Source organism: Stegodyphus dumicola, chromosome 9, assembly GCF_044657685.1.
Source record: "Stegodyphus dumicola isolate Sdum_Otavi_A_Nest chromosome 9, ASM4465768v1".
Classification (NCBI taxonomy): Eukaryota; Metazoa; Arthropoda; class Arachnida; order Araneae; family Eresidae; genus Stegodyphus; species Stegodyphus dumicola.
In genome coordinates this window covers 127713763-127738386 of record NC_140776.1, presented here as the reverse complement: position 1 = coordinate 127738386, position 24624 = coordinate 127713763, and the positions used below count along the sequence as shown (strand labels likewise).

At 33.7% G+C, this 24624-nt stretch overlaps 1 protein-coding gene across 2 annotated transcripts in view; it reads left to right on the top strand.

Moving 5' to 3' along the window:
• The window catches only part of stan (Protocadherin-like wing polarity protein stan), a 602571-nt gene extending 594436 nt beyond the window's left edge, over positions 1-8135 (top strand). For both annotated transcript variants that reach the window (XM_085824086.1, XM_085824085.1), the window contains one exon: positions 4237-8135. In XM_085824086.1, the coding sequence (XP_085680212.1) occupies positions 4237-4261 (25 nt within the window). In that variant the 3' untranslated portion in view covers positions 4262-8135. The remainder of the gene's footprint in view (positions 1-4236) is intronic.
• Positions 8136-24624: the final 16489 nt, after the last annotated feature.

Below are 24624 nucleotides of genomic sequence, written 5' to 3'. Positions count from 1 at the left end.
ATCCTTTGCCCATTTTGATCTAGAATGTAAGCTATTCAATCATCTAAACTGCAGTATATTAACTATACCATCTCTTTCACAATCCCTGCATTATTTTTTTCAGCAGATTCAACTGGGAGCAAAGGTCTTGAAGACTAGTATAGCTATATTTAGGAATACCTGTCATAATTTCTTCTGTTATGAAATGAGAAAAAGTTAGTACACCTAAATTTGATGCGTGTTGTGTTGTGACATCTCACTTGTTTGACAGTAACACATGAACAAGCCTAAAAAATTCATTGTGGCATGGAGTGCGAGACTGCATCTGTCTTTTGGCAAGAGCCTTGACCACCATACAGGTGATGGTATGACTTTGCTCAGTTCCACTTCCAATTTTGACGGAGAGCACCCTTCTTTCCCTAACACTAACCTCTCGAGAGGGCTTTTGGCTTGCCACATATTTAGAGTTCCCCCATGCCGCACTACTATCCATGCCTTCTCTGGGATTTGAACTCGGCCATTCGGTATGGTCAGCATTTATCTATTTGAAGTAAGAGTTAAGGCCTAGAATTTAAAATAGCTTCTCTTTTTGAAAATTAACCATTGTTTCAAATGTAAGCACAGGCTCTCCTATCACTCTTCTGATATGAAACTTTGCAGATTTAATTCTGTTTCCCCATATACCACTGAAATGTGGATAGACAAGAGGATTTGTATGACACTGAATGAAAAAAGTGGACCAAAACCCATTGAATTCTTCTGACATACTTAATTCCTTTAAAGCTATTTCCATCTTGTGCAATTTTCTCTTTGTTCCAATAAAACTAGTCACATGATCACTGAAAATTTGTTGTGGTATACTTTAACTTGCAGCAAACTTCTTCAATGCAGCAATAAAGCTTTTGTTAATTCCCCACTGCTTGAGAATTCCTGTGCCAGCAACTAAAATACCATCAAGATAGGCAGATGCAAAGTCTAAGACGTTTAGCACTCCATTGCCTAATTGATAAACTTTGAAAAGTTTAGACTGCATTCGAGAAAAGGAGCAAAAAAATTCATATAGTCCAAAAGGTGATTTGGGGCACATCATCTGAATAGACAAGTATATGATGATACATCTTTACAAAGTCTATTTTGAAAAATATTGTCATAGTAAAAAAAAAAAAAAAAGCTCCCTAAAGGATACGAGTTTGGTATAGCAATTCATTGTAGCAATCTCTAATCTCCCTGTCAGTTGAAAATCGCCATTAACTTTAGGCACAGGATTAGACCAATTAGATTGCTTGGGCTAATGGCTTGGGAAGCATGATATTTTTCTACCAGATTTCAGTATTTATAATTACAGGAGATCAAAATCATTTATGAAGTGTCTTCTTTACCTTTTAAACCTTTGGACGATAAAATAGTGCAAGGATCTGTTAAACAGAAATTCTTTACAGTAATCAATTAAATCTCTACATTCATCAATAAAGGATAATAGTGAAGGATATCTGTCCCAGTCATGAATTTTGTTTATATTTGCTAAAAAACAGTGTCATTGGAAATGTCTACCTACATTTAAATTAACCAGTCTTTTTGTGCAATTAATTTTGTTTATATTCTGTATTGTAAAGATTGTGTGTTTGATCGCATGAAAGAGAAAAAAAAAATATTTACCTTGATGTAGAAATGAAATAAATATACAAATCAAGACTACTCAAATTCAAGAACAAACACATTCTTGGGAATGATATGCTGTAGTTCATTGCAAAGATGCAGCAGCAAAATTTTAATAATACATTAATGTAGCATATTTTGAGTAAAATTATTTTTCCAGGCAATTTATGCATAAGGGAAATACACATTTAGAATGCTGTGATTTGCCTCAGAAAAGAAAGCCTGCTAATCGAAAAGCTCGGAGTTCTGCATGTAATCCATAGTCACTAGGAAGGAGATGTGGTTAGGTGAACAGAATTTTCCAAACAGCTATTCATAAACATAATATCCATTAATGTAAAAAATTAATTGAAGAAATTAATGATATTTACCTATACATTACATATATTTTAATATAAAATAAGAAAAAGAAAATTGAATAGAACACCATCATTATAAAGGTCAGTACATATAAGCACAAACTAACAGCAACAATGTTTATACAAATACAGTTAAGTCACAGTAAAATTGGAGCAGGTAGAGACCTCTAGTGAAAGATCACTATGATTTAATAAATAGTTCTGGAAAGCTTGTGCAGGAAATAGGAGTAATAATCTGTTTTCTTGCTAAAACATTACTATAAATTTAACAAAGATTTTTCATTGAGAAAGAATACTGATACTCTTAATTGGGAACAGAATTCTTTTGAATCTAAAATATTTTTGAGGGAAATGGTGACTAATATAATCTTCTGAAAGTGTAGAATTGTTATAAATCAACTGTAAAGAAATAACAGACTTTTTTTCATGTACAGCATTTTTGTTTAATTGTATATTTATTTCTAAAACAATTTCTAAAAATTTTTTAATGAAAACTGACTTCCTGTAAAACACGTTTGCAATTGTTGATTACAAAGTTGCAATGTGAACCAAAAAAAAAAAAAAAAAAAAAAAGAGTTCAAAAATTAAGAAATTATTTGTGTATGCACATATATGTAATTATATATTTTTATGTAGGTACCATTTTCAAAACTTTTTACATATATTCTTCTTACTTTTCTAAATTTGTTACAAACAACAGAATAAATCTAATTAATTTTTTTTCCCTTCCTTTTTATCTTTCCTTTGGATATCAGAGAGGACGTAAGTTTCTGTTATTCTTTTCCAAAGCATAGTTATTGCTACTAATGTTGTGAAATCTTGTCATTAACCAAATAAATTAAGGTCCTCAACATTGAGGCCATTTATTGTGTAATGTAAACATAAGCTGGTTTTGCTTAGAAGTCATTGCTTCTGTTAGGCAGTCAGCCTTCTCATATACTATAATTATCTAAACACACTTCCAGCTCTTCCGAAACTGGACTTGTTTTTATGATATGAAATGGATCACAGCTTAATATAAAAAATTTAAAGTTCTGTAGCACTATCACAGTTGCTCAAGAATGGGAAGTAAAGTCTTGAAAGGAAACAGTTTCTGTTAATTCTTCCATGATTGTGCACTTTATAATACAGTTGTTGATAGATCACTGTAATTAATTGCCCTCTTACTTAAGAATAGCATAATCATATATATTTACAATTGGCCTTTTAATCTCTAAGATGCCATTACAGTGATATATCTATATATCCAATGGTGAGTTGCAAGGAGCTTGCACTAGCCCTTTGTTGAATTTATCTCTAATTTGTAAACCCCTTATTTATTGTTTGTTTATTTATTCCAAGAGAAACATGACTTGCATATCATACGATATTAGTCAGCTTTTTCCTGAAAATAAGGTTCTCATTGTGTTTGATTTAAATTTGGTCAAACACATTGCAGATAACCTAAAATTTAAACAAATGCTGGAAAATGCCATTTGTTTTAAGTAAATCTGTTGCTCAGATATCAAATTATTTAACATCAAGATGATGAGATGAAGTCCTATTGTTTGTTTTTCTTTAGATGAAAAACCTCTGAGATTTTCATCCTAAATTATATGTATTTTTATTCACAAAATCATCACTTGTTCTTAGAACCTGTTACAAGAATCAGTTCTTGTAGCAGGTTTTAAGAACTGTTGTTATCAGTTGAAGATTGTTGTTATCAGTGTTCTTAGAACAACTGATGTGAAGGACAGAGGAAATATTATCTAGTAACTTCTGTTATAAACTGTCCTGCATAATATTTTATGCAATATCTTTGACTGAGTTTAAAATTAAAAAAAAAAAAAAAAAAACTTTTTAAACACTTTTTTTAGCTTCAGTTCCAAAATATCATCAATTGTATGGAACAAGTCATTGCACCATCAGAACATTCTAAGAAAATTAAACTCATGAGATAAAATGTTAAAATATATTTCTGGCAAACATTTCTTAATAACTAACTTTGATTTATTAACAGCAATAGTACATCTATTTAAATTAGTAATTTTAAAAACTGAATTATTTCAGAATAATTAGAGCTTTCATGAAATCTGTAGTTGTGAGACACACCTTGTTTTTAGTACTGTTTATATGGGGGGGGGGAATGGGGAAAAAAGATGATATATATGTTTTTATTTCATGTACTTTATTATTTTATGCATATAAGTTGTTAATTTTTTTTAGGTACACATTGTTAAAATCTATTTTTTTTTCCTTATAGGGAAAGTAATGAGACATCTGTCTGACATCACAGAAATTTACAAAGGAGATAAATCAACACCTTATTTTTTCATTTTTACTCAAGAAATTTTCTCCTTCTAGGAAACAAAAGAAACAAAACTTATTATGAATTTGTAAATATAATTAGGATGTAATTGTTCTACCTACTTTCCTGTCATGAAAGTTTCAAGTTAAAAATGGCAACATTTTCTTCTACCATGAGTCATATTCCCATTTCTATAAATACAAAAAACAGGACTGCAGTTTCCTTAGCATTTAGAGAAAAACACATTTAGACTAGTTTAAAATAGAGCTAATTGCATTCATCCCTTTTTCAACATCTCTATTTTTTCAAATGAAATTTATTTTATAGTGTAGTTTATATGCATATTGTACTCATTAATTGTGCTTTCTTAATCTCTTTTTTTTTTTTTTTTTTTCAACAAAATTATTGTGCCAAATCATTTGCATTATAAAATTGGATCATTTTTTATATTTATGTAATTTATATTTACATTCCATTTGATGTCAGATTGAAGCATATGAATTTTTATCATAAGTTGAAAAAGAAAGGACACTGAGCTGTAAAATCTGACATTTTGTTGCTGCAGCCTTCAAGAGGTTAAACGTGGCTTATTCATATTTGACTACATGTCATGTACTTATTTCTGAAAATTATATGTTTAAAATGAGTGCACAAGAATATTGGGGAAGAAAACAAATAAGTATTTACAATGAAACATTCTTAATTGAAGTAAATTATATCCTTCTGTTGCCTTCCTGAGGGCTGAGAGAAATTCGTTAATTTTTCTACATAGTTTATAAGAAGTTGTTGTTGGTAAATAAGAGGCATACCAAACCTCAACAATGTTTTCTTCCAATGCAAAATATTACATGCTAACTGAAAAATAAATGAATGAAATTCCAAAAAATTAAGTCCATATTTTCCATAGTTTAATATTATGATGGTTAATGAATTATATTTAATATAACTTATGACTTTCAAATCTTATAGTTCTAAATAATTATTGTCATTACTTTTGCTCATTAATTCATCTCAATGATGACCAACTTAACTGAAAATACTTATATGGAAATAGCACTATTGCTCACAGTAATCTATGTATTATTATTTTAAACAGTGAGGCTGAGGTACACTGGGAAAAAAAATGGGACAGTTCTATATCTCTTGTTCTACTGTGCCGATTGACGAAATTCAACTTATGCGTTTTATGTCTCGAAAGCACGACTTAGGATATATATTAGATTTCTATATAAATTTGTTCTAATATAGATATTTTGCCACAAAATTCAACTTTTTCTGAAATGACATGCCTTTCTATATTTCGATTTTACAACTCAAATTATGTCAAATTGCCAAGTTTTGTAAAAATTGCATGAGTAGTTTTTCAAAAAGTAGCTCTCAAAATTTCAGCTTCTCAATGTTAATTGAATTTGATATATATTTATTAATATTTCTTTTTAGTCCAAAGGGATTTGAATCCCGAAGGACTATTAGTTTCGTTTTGGCATTTTGCGTCGGACTCATAAATGTCGGTTCACTTTTCAAACTGTTGCCACAAAATGTTAGAGTCCTGCATTATATTTGAAGAAATTAAATAATGAAAAATCTGCATAAATGTATGTATATTTCTCGTATTGTGATAAAACAACGGTACATAGAGTCATCGAATTTTGAATAACGTAATCCTCCAACGAATATGAGCATGTGGAAGACCAAATTTGAAATTTGAAATTTGTTTTATGATCGATTTCATATTTTTAAAAACTTTGACGAATTTTTGATTAACAAACTCAAGGATTTCAAAGCGAGCAATGGCAACGTTGTGCAGAAAAAACATTTTTATCTCCAGCACGTGAATCTCTGTATCGGAAATTCTAAAGATATGCTCGTTTTAAAACTATTTTGCGATATTGCTGTTGCACTGGATCTTATGGTTTAAGTGCGAGGAACATGATATTTAATAAAGAAAGGTAACACACAAAATGTTAAAAAACGCCCCTTTGGACATAATTTAAAATCTGAAACATTTCAGTTTTTTTTTTTTTTTTTTTTTAACTTGCTTGTTTCCTTCTTCCAGAACTCAAAATTTAGGCTTAATCCAAATATAATTCGCGCATTTTTTATGATTTATTTTTAAGTATTTTTTTTATAAATTTTTCCAAAAAAAATTTGAATTATAACCTGCAAGATTTTTAACATCATCTTAAAGTCATTATTTCTAGACACACTTGCAAAAAATCAGTTTTTTTATTTAAAATTTTCTAAGATATAACTGAATTTACATATTGGCACGTTTTTAAATTTGGCATATATGTTATAAGCGATAATAACACTCAATGTGCTCTGCGCACTTTGTTAAAATTATTTGAAAGTATGAATGATGACTTTTTTCCTGCTCGTGGGCAATGAAGAAAAGGGAAATGAAAATAGGTTACTATAAATTAAGAAATTCTCCAAGGGAATAATTCTTTGCGCAAACTGAAAAAAGTTGTGCCAAGATCAGTTTTTTAATTTCTCCTTAAATTTTGCACCAAATTTTACAAAATGTAATATTTAGACATAATTTGAATCGTAGATTCGAAATATGGAAAAATATTTGCAAAAAATGGCATATAATATCCGAAAAAAACCAGTTTTGTGTCAAAATACCTATATGAGAACAACGCTATATATAAATCTAATACATATCCTAAGTCGCACTTTCCAGACATGAAAAACGCAATTTGTATTCCATCAATTGGCCCAGTAGAATGGAAGATATAGAGCTACTTTTTTCCCACAGTGTACATTTATATTTTAAGGCCCATTTAAATATGCAAAGTTTTATTAATTTTATAAAGAATGAAACATTTCTTAACAAAAGTTATGCAATCAAGTATGTTAATTAATATCTCATATAAGATAAGGTTTTATTTAAAGCAGTTCTTTAACAGAGAGTGCACTATGTCACAGACAAGTTTCTTCAGAAAAGAGCAAAGAAGTTAAATCTTTCTTTTCCGATCTTATTTATTTATTACTGAAAAGATTGTAAATGCTTCAATGGAAATCAATTTTTACAATTATTGAATTAATTCATTCACCACCAAGCATAAAAGAGGTCAATAAATCATATAGCTGAATTGAAATGCATAATTGTAAATTATATATGATATATTTATTCAACTTTTGTGTTTTAGGCATTTAGCAATGCTTTTTTTATGCTGTGATGGCCATGAGTGACCTACAGGGCAAAAGCTATAATTTTGGCATTATTTACAAGTGATTGCCATGATGTAAATGAAAAGCTCCATATTAGCTCTATACTAATTGTTGATTATTGTCCATGGTTATTGTTTGATGAATAAACAAACAACTTAGCACAGATAAATGATAATAATGCTGGTACAAAAATTCAGTGTCGATCACTGGCGAATTTTTTGGTGGTGAATGTATTACTTTTTAAAAACATTTTTAAATATATGTATGAACATTTTAGAACCACATCTTTTCTATTTTTATTCTAGTTTAATGCAAACATATGTGATCCATTTTCATTCAGTAATTTGTTTAATTATTCTTGTATAAAGTGCTGTTTTAAGCAGAAGCAGTCTTCTTGCCTGCCTTACAAACTAGATACAAATGTTATTGTGTTTATTTCAATTAAGGAGGAAAAATTCATTAAGGATGCTGCTGCTGTCAAGCAACATACACCCGTGGGTTGTTATTATTGTTAAGACTGAAAACATTCCATGTAAATAAAATGTAGAATAAAAGTTTCTTAAAGTAATGTACATAATAAAAACTGTTTTGAAAAGATCTGATATTAAGCACTGGTGTCATCTTTGTTTTGCATTTATTTTTTGAATGTAAATAAATCTGTTGGCTATTCTTACAGATGTCTGTCTAATTATTTTTTGTTTCAGTACATAAGGCTTCATTCAGATGATGGTTTTGTCGTCATAAAGCTTTGTAGTTTAAGACATAAAAGTCATTAAGTCTATTAGCACCTGTTTAGCAGGGTTTATGCCATAGCCAATCAGGGAAGGGAAAACTGCACATGGATAAATGTATAGCTAACTCAGCAAAACCATCAACTGATGTCTCATTCGCTGTGACTGGTGATTATTTTACCAACCTGGCATAAAGTTGAAAAGTTAGAACTTTTAGGCAAAATTCTTAAACCAGTTTTTGTGACACAGCAAGGTCTGGTTGCTTAGCAATGAAGCTCGGCTTAAACCGGTTATGACTTTAACCACCATGTAAACAAAGCTTAATTGCAAACATTTATGCTTAATGAGTAGCATACAACTATAAATACAGTAAATATATAAAAAAAAAAAGTATATCTTCAATAAAGAAGTCATGGTGTGCATCTCTTCCTGCTATTAACTCTTATTGGCTTGGCTTCATTCCCTGAAACTGTCTCTCTCTTCCCTTATCCATTGTTGATTTTCTTCTCGGGAAATTTCACATTTGGCTCACTCTAGATCACGGGCCACAGAGGTTTATTTCCTAGTTAGTTTATTATAGCTCACAAGGCCAAATAAGCATTATCCATAATGTATCAAACTAAAACACATCACATAAGATAAATTAACTTTTAGTTAATACTTAAAGATCAGATTTATGATAGCATAACTTAAATGATGCAAAAACTATTGGGACCTAGCTAACAAGATAACAGTAGGACAAGACTCAAAACATGGTAGGTAGCATTATGAGTAAGAAAATAAACAAAAGATTTTAAATGCAAAAATTCACAAAATAAATGAAGAGAATATGTATAACTATGCGTTATTAATTATTTAATTTGGCATGTTTCATGATAAGTTTCAATTATTAGTTTTAACTGTTGATGAAGTCAGGAATAGTTAACTTAAAAGTATTAGTAAAATTTTATTGAAACATAACCAGTAATGTTTATTAGATGCATGTAAATAATACATACAGATTTTGATTTCTTGTAAACAATATTTCAAAACCAACTAATCAATTAAACATTACAGATGCTACAAAACAACAGAACTGATCCCTACTTCCTTGAAATATATGCAGGGTCTGTAAATTAGATGATTTTGCAATGTTGTGTTCAATTTTTAGCATGGTCATATAAAAGAGAGTGATTGTTTCATTCCTGGATCGGTGAGCAACAAACAATTGTTTTAAAGGCTTTTTTTAAGAACGATATCTGCATTGTTTCCTCAATATGAATTTAAAAAGAAATTCTTTGTTGATGGAAAAAGTAAAGTGCTATCCAAACATGCCACTGAATCAACTATTAAGGAAAGTGTTAAAATTCACACATAACTTTGAGGCTATAAGATTGTCAATGGAATAAAGCCTTTGATAATGAGCAGTGCACCATGCAAAGAAACTTGAATTGATCAAAATCAACTGTAAGGCATTTTTATTCATTTTTATTTTTGTATCTGTAATTCCATCCACATAAAATTTGAATGGTGCAGGAGCATTATAGGGATAATCCAGTTAACAGACTACCTTTTTGTCAAAAAATGTTTAAATTTGATAAACCGGGACAGAGAAATCATGATTCACGAATGACAAAACACAGTTTTGTTTGTCCAGCCTAATAAATACTTAGTTATTCTGATCTGATGGAAACCCATGAGAACTTTGCACAGAATCCATTGCTTAGTTCCAAAGCAACAGTGTAGTGTGCTGTTACAGCTTCTGCCATAATTGGTCCTTATTTCTCCAAGAACAAGCATAGGTGTATTTGCAATGTGAACAGTGATTGTTTCATGCCTATGCTCCAGGACTTCTTCATCCCTTGTGAACATTGTGTTCCAGTGAGTAACATTTGCAACAACAGAATGAGGCCACAATGAATACTTTGTGACCAATTTTCTCTGGACACCACACCTCCAAAAATGATGACTTCAAATGGCCAATAATTACTTATACTCCAGACTTAAAGTGTATGTGATCTCTTCCAGTAGGATCATCTGATAAGTGTTATGTATTGCTGACCAACATTATCAGTGGAACAGTATTTTATATTATTTTAAATAAATGTTAAGTCATGTGCTTTCTAATAAAAATAAGCATATCATAGCATGTAGTGTTTTCATGACTTCACTAACATTTAAAAATTGTCAAATTTACTGGCAGTCTCTGTATTTGTGTGGTCTGTACTGGTAGTCTGCTGTGGTGTAATATAAATGTTATACATTCCATAGAAACACAACATTTCTACAATTATCTCCTACTTTTCTGAAAGAGTTAGTGGCCATGGAGCTGTTGAAACATGAAAATAAGTCAAATGGGAATGCCTTTTTTTTAGATTATAGTAAACAATACTAGATATAATACAGAAAACCTGAATAAGATATTTTACATCCACAAATATTAATAAAAAATCAATTTTAAATTTAGTTCAAAAACTAAGTTGTATATTGGAATATCTAGATCTTAGTTGTAAAAGAAATATATAAAACTATGTGTAGATTATCGGAAAAAGAGATATATGAGAACTAATACAGTCATTATTTATTCTTTTGCTGTGATATGTACGTGCCTACACCTGTTCTCCTAAAGAAAAGCTGGTGGCTGATTCGTTATCTGTTATAGTCTATTCTGCATGACCACTCAAAACATGGTAGCAATATGAGTAAGAAAATAAACAAAAAATTGAAAATTCCACCTAACAAAAGATCACTAGGGAATTATTACCCAAGATTTTGATGCGCTTTCCCAACTCAACAATAAAATTATCCTAGGTGGAGATTTCAAAGCACACCATTGCGAGTGGACTGCTCTAACATACCTTGGTACTGTAATAAACCGCTTTGCGCACCCCGCCGGTCTTACAATAGCAACAACTCCACAAAGGCCTGCACGCTGCCTCTGTTTTTGGCTTCTTTATGCTACAGGGCTGTGCCTCAAAGCATATTGAAAGCCTGAAGGAGCTCTTTTCTGATCACAACCCTGTGTTGATTGATTTAGATATCACTGTCCATAAAAATGGCCTTTAAAGCCAACTGGTCAGGATTTACCAAAACCTTAAACAAGACGTCTCTACACATTCCAACAGCACACACGCGAGTTAGATGCTATAGTCAAAAATTTCACTAGTGAACTGCAAACTGCTCTATAGAGTAAGCACTCCTGCAGTGGATAAAAGAAAAATATGTAGCCATGAACTCAATTAATTCAGCAAAGAAACGCTGCACGAAAACAATGGCAACATACCATATACTCCCTGGACAAAACACAGCTTAATCGGTTAAATCACCAAGTCAGGACCTTTGCACGGCAGCACGCAGGTAAAAACTGGGCTTCTATCTCCTTTCTCTCACGCGAGGACCAACTCGGTATGAAAAATGACCTCCAAACTAAAGAGATGACATACTAACATTCCGTTCTTAACTGACCTGAATGGAAATGCCAACACCGAAATTGAGAAAGCTGAGTCGCCCAGCCTAATAAATGTCTGTGCTTCTCAATTATGCACAAACAACAGAACATATGGTTTCACACTAGCTTACAAGTTACACAACACAACGTACACTCTTAGACAAAGAAAAAAAAAAGGCGCACAGAGAAGATATAAAGTAAATTGGACACAATTGTTATGGATACAGGTTTCGACGGAAAATGCAAAATTTTATATTTTTAGTGCCAGTGAATGAACGGTTGGTTGTCTCTACAGCGCATCTGATCTGCACAACTGACAGGATATTTAAGAGGAGAAATTACGATTCCAGATCATAAATTCCTCACGAATTTCATTCCGTGTACTCTGGTAGACAGTAACTATGCTTCGCATACAGATGCGCGAACGATATGCGTAGATGTCAGAATTTGAGAGAGGTCGTGTAGTGGGCTCAAAGAAGCCGGTTGGTGTTATCGGCGCATAGCTCGAAATTTCAGCAGGAGTGATGTCACTATTAGACGATGTTGGCAGGAATGGGTGAACCATGGCCGCACACAGCGTCAAGAAGGAAGCGGTAGGCCTAGAGAAACGACAGAATGTGAAGACCGAGCAATCATCAGAGCGGCACTCACAGCCCCAGATTCATCATTATCATCGATTGTACATGCAACTAGTGCTTCAGTGACCGCAAGGACCATTCATAGACGGCTCACAGAAAGGGGGCTGAGGTCATGGCGCCCCTTGCGCGACTACCATTGACCTCTGTATAACGTCAAGCCCGTTTGCAGTAGTATCGGGCTCATTCTCACTGGAATGTTACTGACTGGAGTAGAATAGTCTTCAGTGATGAGTCTCGCTTTGAACTGAGCCCCGATGACCAGTGAAGGCGAGTCTGGAGACCCCCCAGACAGTGGTGTGATACCAACCTGACTGTCTTCTGGCAGACAGGCCGACAAACAGAGTGATGGTCTGGAGTTCCATTTCATTTCATAGTAGGACCCCTTTGTTGTTATCTGTCGCAAACTTATAGCACAGTGGTACGTCGACGAAGTTCTAAGGCCCATTATGTTGCGCTTCATGTTACTCCACCCTGGGCTTACATTTCAGCAAGATAATGCCCGGCCCCAAACTGCACATGTTTCTACTGCCTTAGTGCTTGCCGAACATTACCTTGGCCAGCAAGGTCGCCGGATCTCTCTCCTGTTGAGCACGTTTGGGTCATTATGGGCAGGGCCCTCTAACCAGCTCGGGATGTTGACGATCTAACGCGCCAGTTGGACAGAATTTGGCACGATATCCCTCAGGAGGACATCCGCAACTTCTATCAATCGATGCCAAGCCGAATAACTGCTTGCATAAGGGCCAGAGGTGGACAAACGCGTTACTGACTTTTTCACTTTGTGAAGCTCTATCACTTCAATAAATCATCCAATTTTTCTCAAACTGTAATCATTTGTTTTTCTGTACATGTACATCATTTCTATCAATTTTCGTCCCATTCGGATAACTCCTTCTTGGTGAGCGGTTCTTTTTGTCTAAGAGTGTACTACCAACATTTCTCCGGTTCGGTCTGTCCATTGGAGATCCTTGGCTACGTTTAAAAACTTAAGGTCAAAAAGAGCCCTGGGCTTGACAACATTTCGAATATAGGAATCCTCATGATATTCAAGCCAGTTAAAATTATAAATGCCATCCCATGGCTAGGGAACTACTCTGACATCTGCAATACTGAAACCAGCCAAGCACCCGAATTATCCGGGCTCGTACAGGCCCTTAAGTTTTCATGTGGATATAGATGAAAAATGCACAAAATATACCGCGTTCGTGACACATACTGGTATTTATGAATTTCTTGAAGCTCCTTTTGGTTTATGTATTAGTCCAAATGTTTTTCAAAGGTACAGTTATTCAGTATTTTGAGACTTGCTAAACGAAGGTGTACTAATTATTTATATGGATGATATAATCGTACCGGCTAGGGATGAAGTTGAATGTTTAGAGAAATTAGAAAGAGTATTCAAAACCGCTTCGGAATAAGGATTACAAATAAATTTCAAAAAGTGCCAGTTCTTAAAGCGAAAAATTGAATTCTTGGGACATGTAATTGGAAACGGAAGTATTCGACTATCACTTTCTAAAATTGTTGCTGTTCAAAACTTTGCCCAACCGCGTAACTGTAAACAACTGCAAAGCTTTTTAGGACTAACGGGATATTTTCGTAAATTAATTCCGCATTATGCTAAAATAGCTAACCTCTTAGTGACTTACTTAGATATTGGTTTTAAGTTCGATTCCGAACAACAGGAAGCTTTCTGTAGATTAAAATAAATTCTCTCTCACCATGTTGTACATATAGTATTTAGGTAAGGATATCCATTAGAACTCCATACTGACGCTAGTAGCCAAGGCTTTGGTGCTGTACTACTCCAATTGTCTGACGATGGTAGTTATCACCCAATCCAGTATATGAGTAAGAAGACTTCACCGCAGCAAGAGAAACTCCATAGTTACGAATTAGAAACCATTGCAGTTATAGAAGCTCTTAAGAAGTTTAGAAACTATTCGTTAGGCTCTGAATTCAAAATTATAACTGATTGTAGCGCTTTTCAGAAAACTTTGGATAAGAAATGTTAGCTTCCTTTTGTAGTTAAATTAATGACTCATAAAACGATTGTAAAAGACAAACATTTATTCAGAGATAAATCGTACTCTTTACTTAATAACCTACACGTAACGTATTCGTAAACGTATAGAACATAACAGATGTTCTTACAGCATCGTACCGATATACATTTCAATCGTACATCATTTGAATATATTTTTTTTAATTATAAATAGAATTACATCCAGATATTAGCTGTTGCCATTTCTCAATAGATATTTTATCTAATAACAATAAATACAATCGTGCTTACATTCGACCATCCTGACTTTTCAATTGTCCTCAATTGAACGAAATCTTATCTTACATTAAAACGACAAATAAACAACAGTACAATATAATAATAAGTAGGAGAAAAATAAAATGAAATATAATTTTTAAAAAATAATTCTATAAGTCCTACACAAAGTCTCTATAACGCAATGGTTTATTCCAAGGAGGTTAGAATAGTCTCCTTGGAATTCTATTCTAACCTCCTTGGTTTATTTACTATTCGCTTAGGCTTTTTAAGTTCGTCTTCTTCTGTATTTTTGGAAATGATGGCCTCCGAAGATCTGTTTCTAGCACGTGAATCAGCTTGATAGGGTTTCGACAATCCATTCTTGATCTGTAAAGTGGACAAGATCTAGAGCCTAGACCGCGTGGCTGCTCTTCTTCGTCATTTGCTTCAGTAATCCTTACTAGTTGTTTCTCCTTCCATTCTACTTTGACTGCATTCAATGTCATTCTTATGATAGTGGGTTTTGCTTTTAAATCACCTTTGATAAAATCGTGTAGAAGTCCAGTCATTGTCTCTTCCACCTCCTGAATCTCTTCTTCGTTTTTTCTTTCATTTTGCTCATATTCACTTCCATCGCGTCCAACGTTTCATGGAAGTCCTATCGATAGATAACTACAATATTGCCTGAAGTTAAAGGATGACGTAATTGCCTTCGTACGGGCCTTTGAGGTTGTAGTTGCTGCTCATCGTCTACATTCTCTTGGCTCTGACTACCATCACTTTCGTCATTCTGTCTATGCCTTGACATGAAGTGGTGTTTAGAGAACAGTTGGCCACAGTATCGATTTCTATTTGCAGCATAAGGACTATTTTTCACCGATGTGCCATTCAGTCCAATCAGATTTGCAGCCTCATTTCCCTTCTCTCGAACAACAACTTCAAATGCACCTAATTCACCATATCTTACACTTCGAACGGCGCTTTTTGTATTGTTTATCTTTACTGCAGTTTGGTGAACGAATATGTTGCGGTGCTACTTTGGTAGACGGTTGCACGGATTTTGGCGAGTTTTTGGCAATTTTTCTTTTGGTGAGTAATACGACTTATGTTAAACCCATAGCTGGATAAGTTATTTATGGTAACCGATACTTTGTTGACATTTTATTTAAAAAATAATGCGTGTTATTATGCATAAATTCCGTGTTTTAAATAGTACTTATGGCTTCTAAATATTAAAAATCAATTTAATTTTGCATTTTTATTTGAAATAAAAATTTTATTCTTTATCATATTTTATGAAATTTTATGCTGTGGATGATGTAATCAGTGACGTCACCTTACTTTAAAAGTAATTGGTTTTAATATCTATAAATTTAATCTAATATTTTAAACATTATTTATGGCTGTTAAATATTAAAATACAATTTAATTTTGCATTTCTTTTTTAAAATGATTTTATTATGTATGATTATTTAAATAATTTTAATTCTAGGCGTGATGTAATCAGCTCTCTGATTGGTTATAGAATATTTGTGCATTAATGAGCTGTAATCAGCTCCCTGATAGGTTGCTGAAAATTTGTGCATTACCGAGCCATTTTAAAATTTAATTCATATCTTCGAATTCCTTCAAAAATGTCTCCTTCAAAGATGAATGTTGTTTTTGATAAGTACCAAGAATTTTTGGTTTCGCAATAAAAAAATTGTCCTTTGAGACCTTATTTTCGCCAACCTGGCTTTCCTAATCAAAGATTTATTTATAAATTCTTACAAGGGTCAGAGGAAATTTATTCTAAATTTTTGGAGGAAACGTCGCTAATTGTTTCTTCAATGAAGTGCGAAAATGTAGATCACAGATGAAGACCGTTAGAAGAGCCGATTCTGGGACGGCCGTATATGATATTGTGATCATGGGCCCTAGTCTGGACACCGTCGAGATAGAAGAACGGGTCGCTTTTTGCAATCTACTCGACAGAGAGCGAGTCTGGTGTCATCGTCTCGATCATTACAGAGATCGACGCGTCGGAAATTTTTCCGTCAGCTGGACAGCTGCCGTTTAAGTTTCTAACTGTCGTTTTAGAGCTAAACTGAGGACGGCGGAGGTCACGGATTGTTTTTGAAAGTGTACGTAATAGATATTTTAATTTCTTAAGATTTGTGAAAAACTCGAATATTTCGCTATAGAAATAACGCATTTGATGCTGACGATTCTACATTATTTATTTATTCTACATTACCAATGCCTTAATTAAATTTTAGTGAAAATAATATATTTGGTATTTTTCTATTTCACATATAAAGAAGGGGTGTATACTTTTAATTTAAAATTGTAATTTTTAAACTAATGTATATATCAATGTACTTAATTTCATGTTTTGATGAGTAATTTATAAATTTTGAAATTTTATGTTTTAAATTATAATGTATTTCCTTCTACTTTTATTTGAATTTGTAGTATATAAAAATGTAATACATTAGACATGCATTAAAGAATATTCAGTATATAATTCAAACTGTGCACATCCTAAATTCAACATTTACATTAAATTGCTTTGAGTTCAAAAATTTATTTAAGTAGTTTTAACTGTACCGATATCGTCAATTTCCAATAGTTTCTAGAATCTCCTGTATAAAACAAGTTAAATTCCTGTATAATTTTCGGTTAAATTTTTGTCAATATTATAATGCAAGATTTATAATTAGTTATCAGATTTTTTAATGTGGTCTACTTTTAGATATTACATCAGTTTTGTGTATATTTATTCAGATCTAAAAAATGCTTAGTTTTGTTTTTATGTAATTACGGCAAAGCCTCGAGGGCTATCTGCCTAAAGTGAGGGTTGCCTTCGTGGAGGACATTCTAAGGAAACTAGCTCATATACACGTAACACATGGGGAAAACCACGAAAACGTTCATGCAACCAGCCCGTTCGCGGGATTCCAACCTTGGACCGAACTTCTAGTGTTCAGCGATTTTACCGGCCGCTGGTGAGATCGATTTAAAAAAAAGGGTATAAATATATATGTACTGCAATTCCTTTCACTGCATCTGTTAATATATTTATACAGTTATATATATATATTTAAAACAGATTTTCTGTGCCTTAAACTTCTATGCTTCTGGAAGTTATCAATGATATATCTGTCTACGCGCATGCGTCCAGCCCGTTCGCGGGATTCGAATCTCGGACCGCATTACCAGTGTTCGGAGATTTTACCGCTCGGCCATTAGTGGGATCGACTTAAAAAGGGCATAAATAGAAATATGTACTGCAATTTCCTTTCACTGCATATATTAATATATTTATAATACATTTATATATTCATATAGTTATTTATTTAAAACAGGTTTTGTATGTCTTAATTTTTTATGCTTTTGGAAATTACGAGAAATATGTTGGTAATGACAGATATATTGGTTATCAGAGATATGTTGGCAATGCAACAAACCCGTTTGCTGTATTCGGACCTCGGCCGAACTACCAGTGTTCAGCGATTTTACCACAGGGTCACTGGTGGGATCGATTTAAAAAGTGTATTAATAGGAATATGTATTGCAATTTCCTTTCACTTCATATGTTATATATATATATATATATATGTGTGTGTGTGTGTGTGTGTGTGTGTGTGTGCAAGATAATATGTTTTATGATTTAACCTATAGTTATTTAATTTTTTTTCCTTCCTATTACTTTTGTTAAATGTTTGTTATATTTTTACTCACTGCTTATTGGTAACTACGATACATAGTATATTTGTACCTACGTGATATTTATAATTCCTGAATAAATAAAATTATTGATATAATCATGGGTTGCAAAAAATTAAATTTTTTTTTTGATTCAAAGTCATTAGGAATATTAAACACGCGTACGCGGTGCTATATTTCAATGATTTGACTTACGACGTTGTTGCATTAACCTTTTCAGACAAAATAATGTATTTCAATCATAAAATTCCTGTTAACAAATAGTTTATAAACATGTAACCTTTTAGAAAATTTCCATTTTGTAAAAGATCATAGTAAATCATTTTGTAAAAGATTGTAAAATTATGTTTAGGTTTCTTCACATACCTGAAGTTTTGAAAAGGCCATTTCTTTCTGCATTTAAAATATCCATTAACGTTCCCCATTTCTTTTTTCCATACTCTTTACTAAATCCAGCAGCATATTTTTTCAAAAAATTTCACTATTTACTCAAACACGATTTTTTTTTCTACCGCCATCCTCAGTAATAAGCACGTGCGAAACAGTCCCTTTGACAACAAACTAACCCCTTCCCCTGAGCCTGGAGCAATGTAGAGGTGAGATAAACTGGTTGCTATGCAATAAACGTCACTTCCGCACGGAATTTCCACTTCACTTTCCGCCGACGGAATTTGAAGGGGCCAGACTCGCTCTCCCTTCTGCTGTCGAGTGGAAAGAGAATCCCGACTGGTTTTCCGATATCGATCTCGACCGGTGTCCAGACTAGACCCCCATGTTGGAAGAAATAACCGCTGTAACGGTAAGAAAATTATTAGACATTCCTCGTTTTTTACCGACAATAAACTAATTGCTGTCATTTTAGCTCTAGTGTACGAAGCGTTCTTATTTACTTATTTTAATGTATTTAATTTAAGTAATATTTTAATTTTTTAAACGTTGGTATGATGTTTTTAATTCGATATTCAATTTACGTAATATTTTAATCCAATTAAACGTTGGCGCAATGTTTTTATAGTGGTATTTTTATTCTATTTCTATGCTATATGAAAGTAATAATTTAACCTTTCTTTAGTATTTTATACTCATAGTAAATGTATTTATTTACAGTTGCCTGCCATCTTAAAAAACGACATTTTCAACAAAAAAATTAATCCATTATTTCTAACGATATTTATTTATTTATTTTTTTTTTAAGTTTCGAATACTTTACTATGCGTAAAAACAGCGTTTTTCAAGATGGCTGACGTTTGTAGAAATCGCGCCAACAATTGCGCCAACGTAAATCGCCAAAAATCCGTGCAACCGTCTACCAAAGTAGCACCTATGTTGCGTTGAATCTACCTGAATATTATTTCATTCAGTCGTTCTCGCCTTTAAATTAAATCTGATTCCATTCCATAACACTTGAAAAGAAATATTTTAAATAAACAATTAATTTCTTACTTAGGAAAGCCAAACTTTATTTGCTTACACACTTAAGAAAATCAAAACATTATTCTAATCTTTCTTACTGTTGCCAAACTACAAAAACAAAACTCTGTCTAAAAAGGAGCACAACGGCTATTGAATAGCGTTAACAAATATAAATCACGGAGCTCACAACATACTGCCACCTTTTGATTTTCTTGAAATGGTCTATGAAAATCAAAACATTAAATACAAATAAAAAATTTAATTTTTCTACTCAATAGATTTACATAGTACTCAATATACCCACAATATAAGTTAAATAATAATACAGAACATATATACTTAAAAAAAAATTATTTATAACGAGAAGGTTTGACAATTTTTTTGCCACATCTAGTTTTTAGTTCAAAATCAGTTTCTTTAAAGTCACTGTTCCTTTTAAATTTCAGATTTAAGAGGAATGTTCCTTTTATGAGAAACAGTTGGCACGAAATTTCGTTCAAGTTCTTTAGCTCTAAGTAAAGTGTTCGGATTAGTAATCTCTAAAGAGTATAACCGTTGGACAGGGCGTATGAGTTCTCCTACTTCTGTTTTTACTTTGACTACTCTCACATGATTTTCCTCTCCAGGAAAGACCTCTGTGACTTATACCCAAAGGCCAGAATATTCGTTTTCTATTATCACATCCAATCAGAACAACTTCACGACACTTATCTGTTTCAGACTGTTCTTACTGAAATTCTGCTGAATTAAAAGCCCTAAATATTCTTCTCCAAATCTTCTTTACTCTTGCCGTAGCTTTTGTTGATACAGGTATCTTTTGGTCAAATTAATACTGTTCAAGTTATCTAAGTCTGGTACTCCTATTGTCTTGTTATCTTGAAGAAACATGGAAGGTGTTAACGGCATTAAATCTTGTACATCTTCGAATTAGTACGTCAAGGGTCGACAATTGATGACCGCTTCCGTATCACACAAAACAGTGCACATTTCCTCATATTTTAGGCAGGCTTTTCTTAGTACTCTTCTTAAAAGTTTCTGAATCATCTGAACTATCCGCTCCTCCCAACCATCCCACCCGGCTGCTGTAGGAGGGTTGAAAATCCATTGGATCCTCATTGTGGAACTTTCTTGAGATATCTTATCCCAGTCAAGAGACTCCAATGAGTTACTGGCTCCCTCAAAGTTTGTCCCATTATCGCTGTACAGTTTTTTAGGTCTGCCTCGTTTCGTTGTAAATCTTCGTAATCCTAACAAAAAAGCATTGGTGGAAAGGCTTTCAATCAACTCCAGATGAATAGCTCTATATACACAGCGCAAGTGAATAGCAGTATCCAACTCTTACTTCCATTCTTTAAGTGTAGAGGACCAGCTAAATCCACTCCCGTAACTTCAAAAACGAATGCATCCCGAACTCTGTCTTCCGGCAGTGGAGCTGGTTCAGGTTCCATTTTCTTCGACGAATATCTTCTGCACATAAAGCATTTTGTGATAACTTATTGGACTGTCTTCCTTCCTCTCAAAACCCAAAACTGTTGACGAATGTCAGCTAGAACAACTTGTACTCCTTCATGCAGCAGATTCAGGTGACGTTCATAAATTAATTTTTTCACCAATTCATGCTTTGAAAGCAAAACAGTTGGATTCACGAAGTTTTCATCATCTTCCAGTCGAACAATTTTTGTTTTTAACCTAATCAATCCATCATCATCTAAGAAAATATTAAGGGTTTCTAATTTGTCACCAATAGACTTTCCATTGAAAGCTTCCCTTTGAACAATTTTCATGAACAAATTTCTGAAGCTTTGAACAATTTCTGAATTTTCAATTTCTTGTGCAGACAACTCTCCCTTAATTATATTCTCAGAATTTTTACAGTTATTGTGAAAACGCAATGTTCAGGCTATTAGTCGCAAAATCTTTGAATACTTGAAAATTGTCGTAAGTACCATCGCTCGTCTGACACAGAAGTGTTAACTAAAGCAGTTTCTCCCTTCACTAATTTTGCGTTGAATCTACCTGAATATTATTTCATTCAGTCGTTCTCACCTTTAAATTAAATCTGACTCCATTCTATAATACTTGAAAAGAAATATTTTAGATAAAAAATTACATTTCTTTCTTAAGAAAGCCAAACTTTATTTGCTTACACATTTATGGAAATCAAAACAATATTCTAATCTTTCTTACTGTTGCCAAGCTACAAAAACAAAACTCTGCCTAAAAAAGGAACACAACGGCTATTGAATACGTTGAGAATCGAGCATTTAATTAATATTATGTGCAATTTCAGTGGCATCATTGTTTTATTACGTTTTATGCATCTGACATCATTATTATTTTTTTCATTCTAAAAGTTGTCATATAAACAATAACACGTACGTAAGTTCTCTTTACTTTTTTTGTTAATAAAGTCCAAAATTCAATTAGCCATCACTCTGTTTGTTAATTTTATAACAGGTTATGGGTTTTAGGGACTGCAAAAAACTGCGCAAATAAATTAACGATGGCTATGTTGACGTATTTGAATCACGGATTTTTTTTTACTTTCGTTTTCGATTTCAAACAGTTCCACCTGAACAGTGTGTAGGTAAACGCTAAAATGTACCGAAAGCCTTCTTTTATTTGCTGCATATTTCCTGGTTAATGACGACGTAATATGCAAGCTAAAAATTTTGTTCGGTGTACCAAATTGGAAGGACTATCCAACTGGACTGATTGCAAATTTGAAATAAACTCTATTTGTGCGGGCGTGTTCGATAATTCCCTTATCGAGCCAAAAGCTCCGGCAGAAAGCGCGAGTGAAAAAACGATACGCGAGTACAACAAAGCCGCAAAAGCGTATGCAAAGGCGAATGCGAAAGCTGCTGTGATCATTCGCACAAATGTATCACCGAATGTGTTAAATTTGATCCGTATGCATGGTAATTCTGCGCTAGCGATATGGAATGAGTTATTAAGTAATTTTGAGAAGGTGTCAAGCGTGAAATTGGACACTCTTCTGCAACAGTTTTTCACTTTTCGGATCGAGAAAGACGAAAGTGTAATGCAATCACTTGCACGTTTACGTACACTGTGGGTGGATCTTCAACGTGAGCAAGAGTTGAGCGACGAAGGAAAGTTGCCGCACAACTTGCTAGCACCGCGAATCTTATCTATTCTTCGTGATGACGAATATATCGAGTTCAAATCACAGTGGGACTCAATGCCAAAGACAGAAAAGTCACCTGAAAAAACTGTTCGAACAGATGAACATGCGGCTGCAAAGAAGAAATCAAGAGTTAGAAACGAAAGTACGAAACATTTGTGGCAAATGCTAATTACAGCGCAAAACATAGTGGAAAGAAATGGAAGGGTGTTTAGAAACCTCAGATGGTCAGCCAATCCCAACCCTTGACAAGAAATAATGCCAAAACGGTGAACAGACTTAGTAAGGCCAGTGATGGGGTGAAAGGTTTCAATGGCATTTGTTTCCCTTGTAATAAACCCGGGCACATTGGTAAATTTCGCCCAGTTTTCCCTGACATGCACATGCCAACTACGACGAATAGCGAAACAGAGACCTTCTTTGCAAATATTCAATGCAGTGCGTTTGCTTGTCCAGAAGATGATTGTGGCCGAAATGTGTGACTTAAAGACGATGGAGCTACAGCACACATTACAAATTCAGTAATGTGTGCTGTAGCTGTAAGTATGAGTAATTCAAGACGTACCGTCAGTTTGACAAACAAGCAGAAATCACAGTCTGTAACAAGCAGACAATAACAGCATATGACTGTGACATGCGCGCGATGGTTGGAAACGTACAAAAATCTATTGAGCTGACTGATGTACTATGTACGCACCAGAAATCTGGCAAAAATTTGTAACAGCCTCAAAGGCAATGAAGCGAGGAATCTCGAACTTTGGTGATTCAGACGATATGATTTGTCGTTTCTTTCGCAAGGAGACCCCAGATAATATACTTTTAGAAGCCCATGTTCATCAAATGGACTCTTTGAACTACGTGCAAAACCAGTCAAGCCACAAGGGGGTTCTGCTGCTGCAGCCTACTTGGTTGACAACGAAATGACGACTCTTTTTCCTGAGATGGCAATGAAGACGACGACAAAATTGCCATTATCACTTTGGTATCGACGACTTGAGCATCAAGGAATACAATACGTGAAACAGTACTTGCGCCAAAATGGTATAGATTTTATCGACGATGGACTATTTTGTGAGCCATGTGCGTATGGTAAACAAAGTCGACGAACATTTAAACCAAAACGATTCAAAACACAAAAGTCTGGTGAGAAAATACATGCAGACTTACTCGAATCGCCAGTCTTATCAAGAAGTGGAAAGAAGTACATGTTAGTGATTAAGGACGATTGCACTGTTTCGACATGTAGAATTTCTGAGACATAAAGATGAGGCTGTGGATAAAATCAAGCAGTTTCTTGTTCGCACCAACAAAGATGGTATAAATGTTACAGAACTGGTCACAGACGGTGGTCGTGTGTTTGACAATGATAAATTGGTGAAGCTGACTGATGATGCAGGCGCAGGCATCAAGCTGCGAATCACTATGCCATATACACCAGAACAAAACGAATTGTTTGAAAGAGAGAATCGTACAATAGTGAATGCAGTTCACACTATGATCAAGGATTCAGACCTATCACAGTTCCTATGGGCAGAAGCAGCATCTACAGCTGTCTACGTTCTCAATCGAACCGAACCAAGTAAGACTACGGGAAAAACTCCGTTTGAGGAATGGTTTGGACGCAAGCCGGCAATCAACAGAATTCGAGTTTTTGGATCAACTGCATTTGTACATGTACCAAATGTCAACAGAGGTAAATTAGATGACAAGGCTATAAAGGGCTATTTGGTTGGTTATTGTGATGGCGCGATGGGTATCGGATTTTCATACCATCAAGGAATGATACGATAAAAAGGGCCAATGTAGTGTTCAATGAACAGCAAATCGGCCTTAGTTCCGAA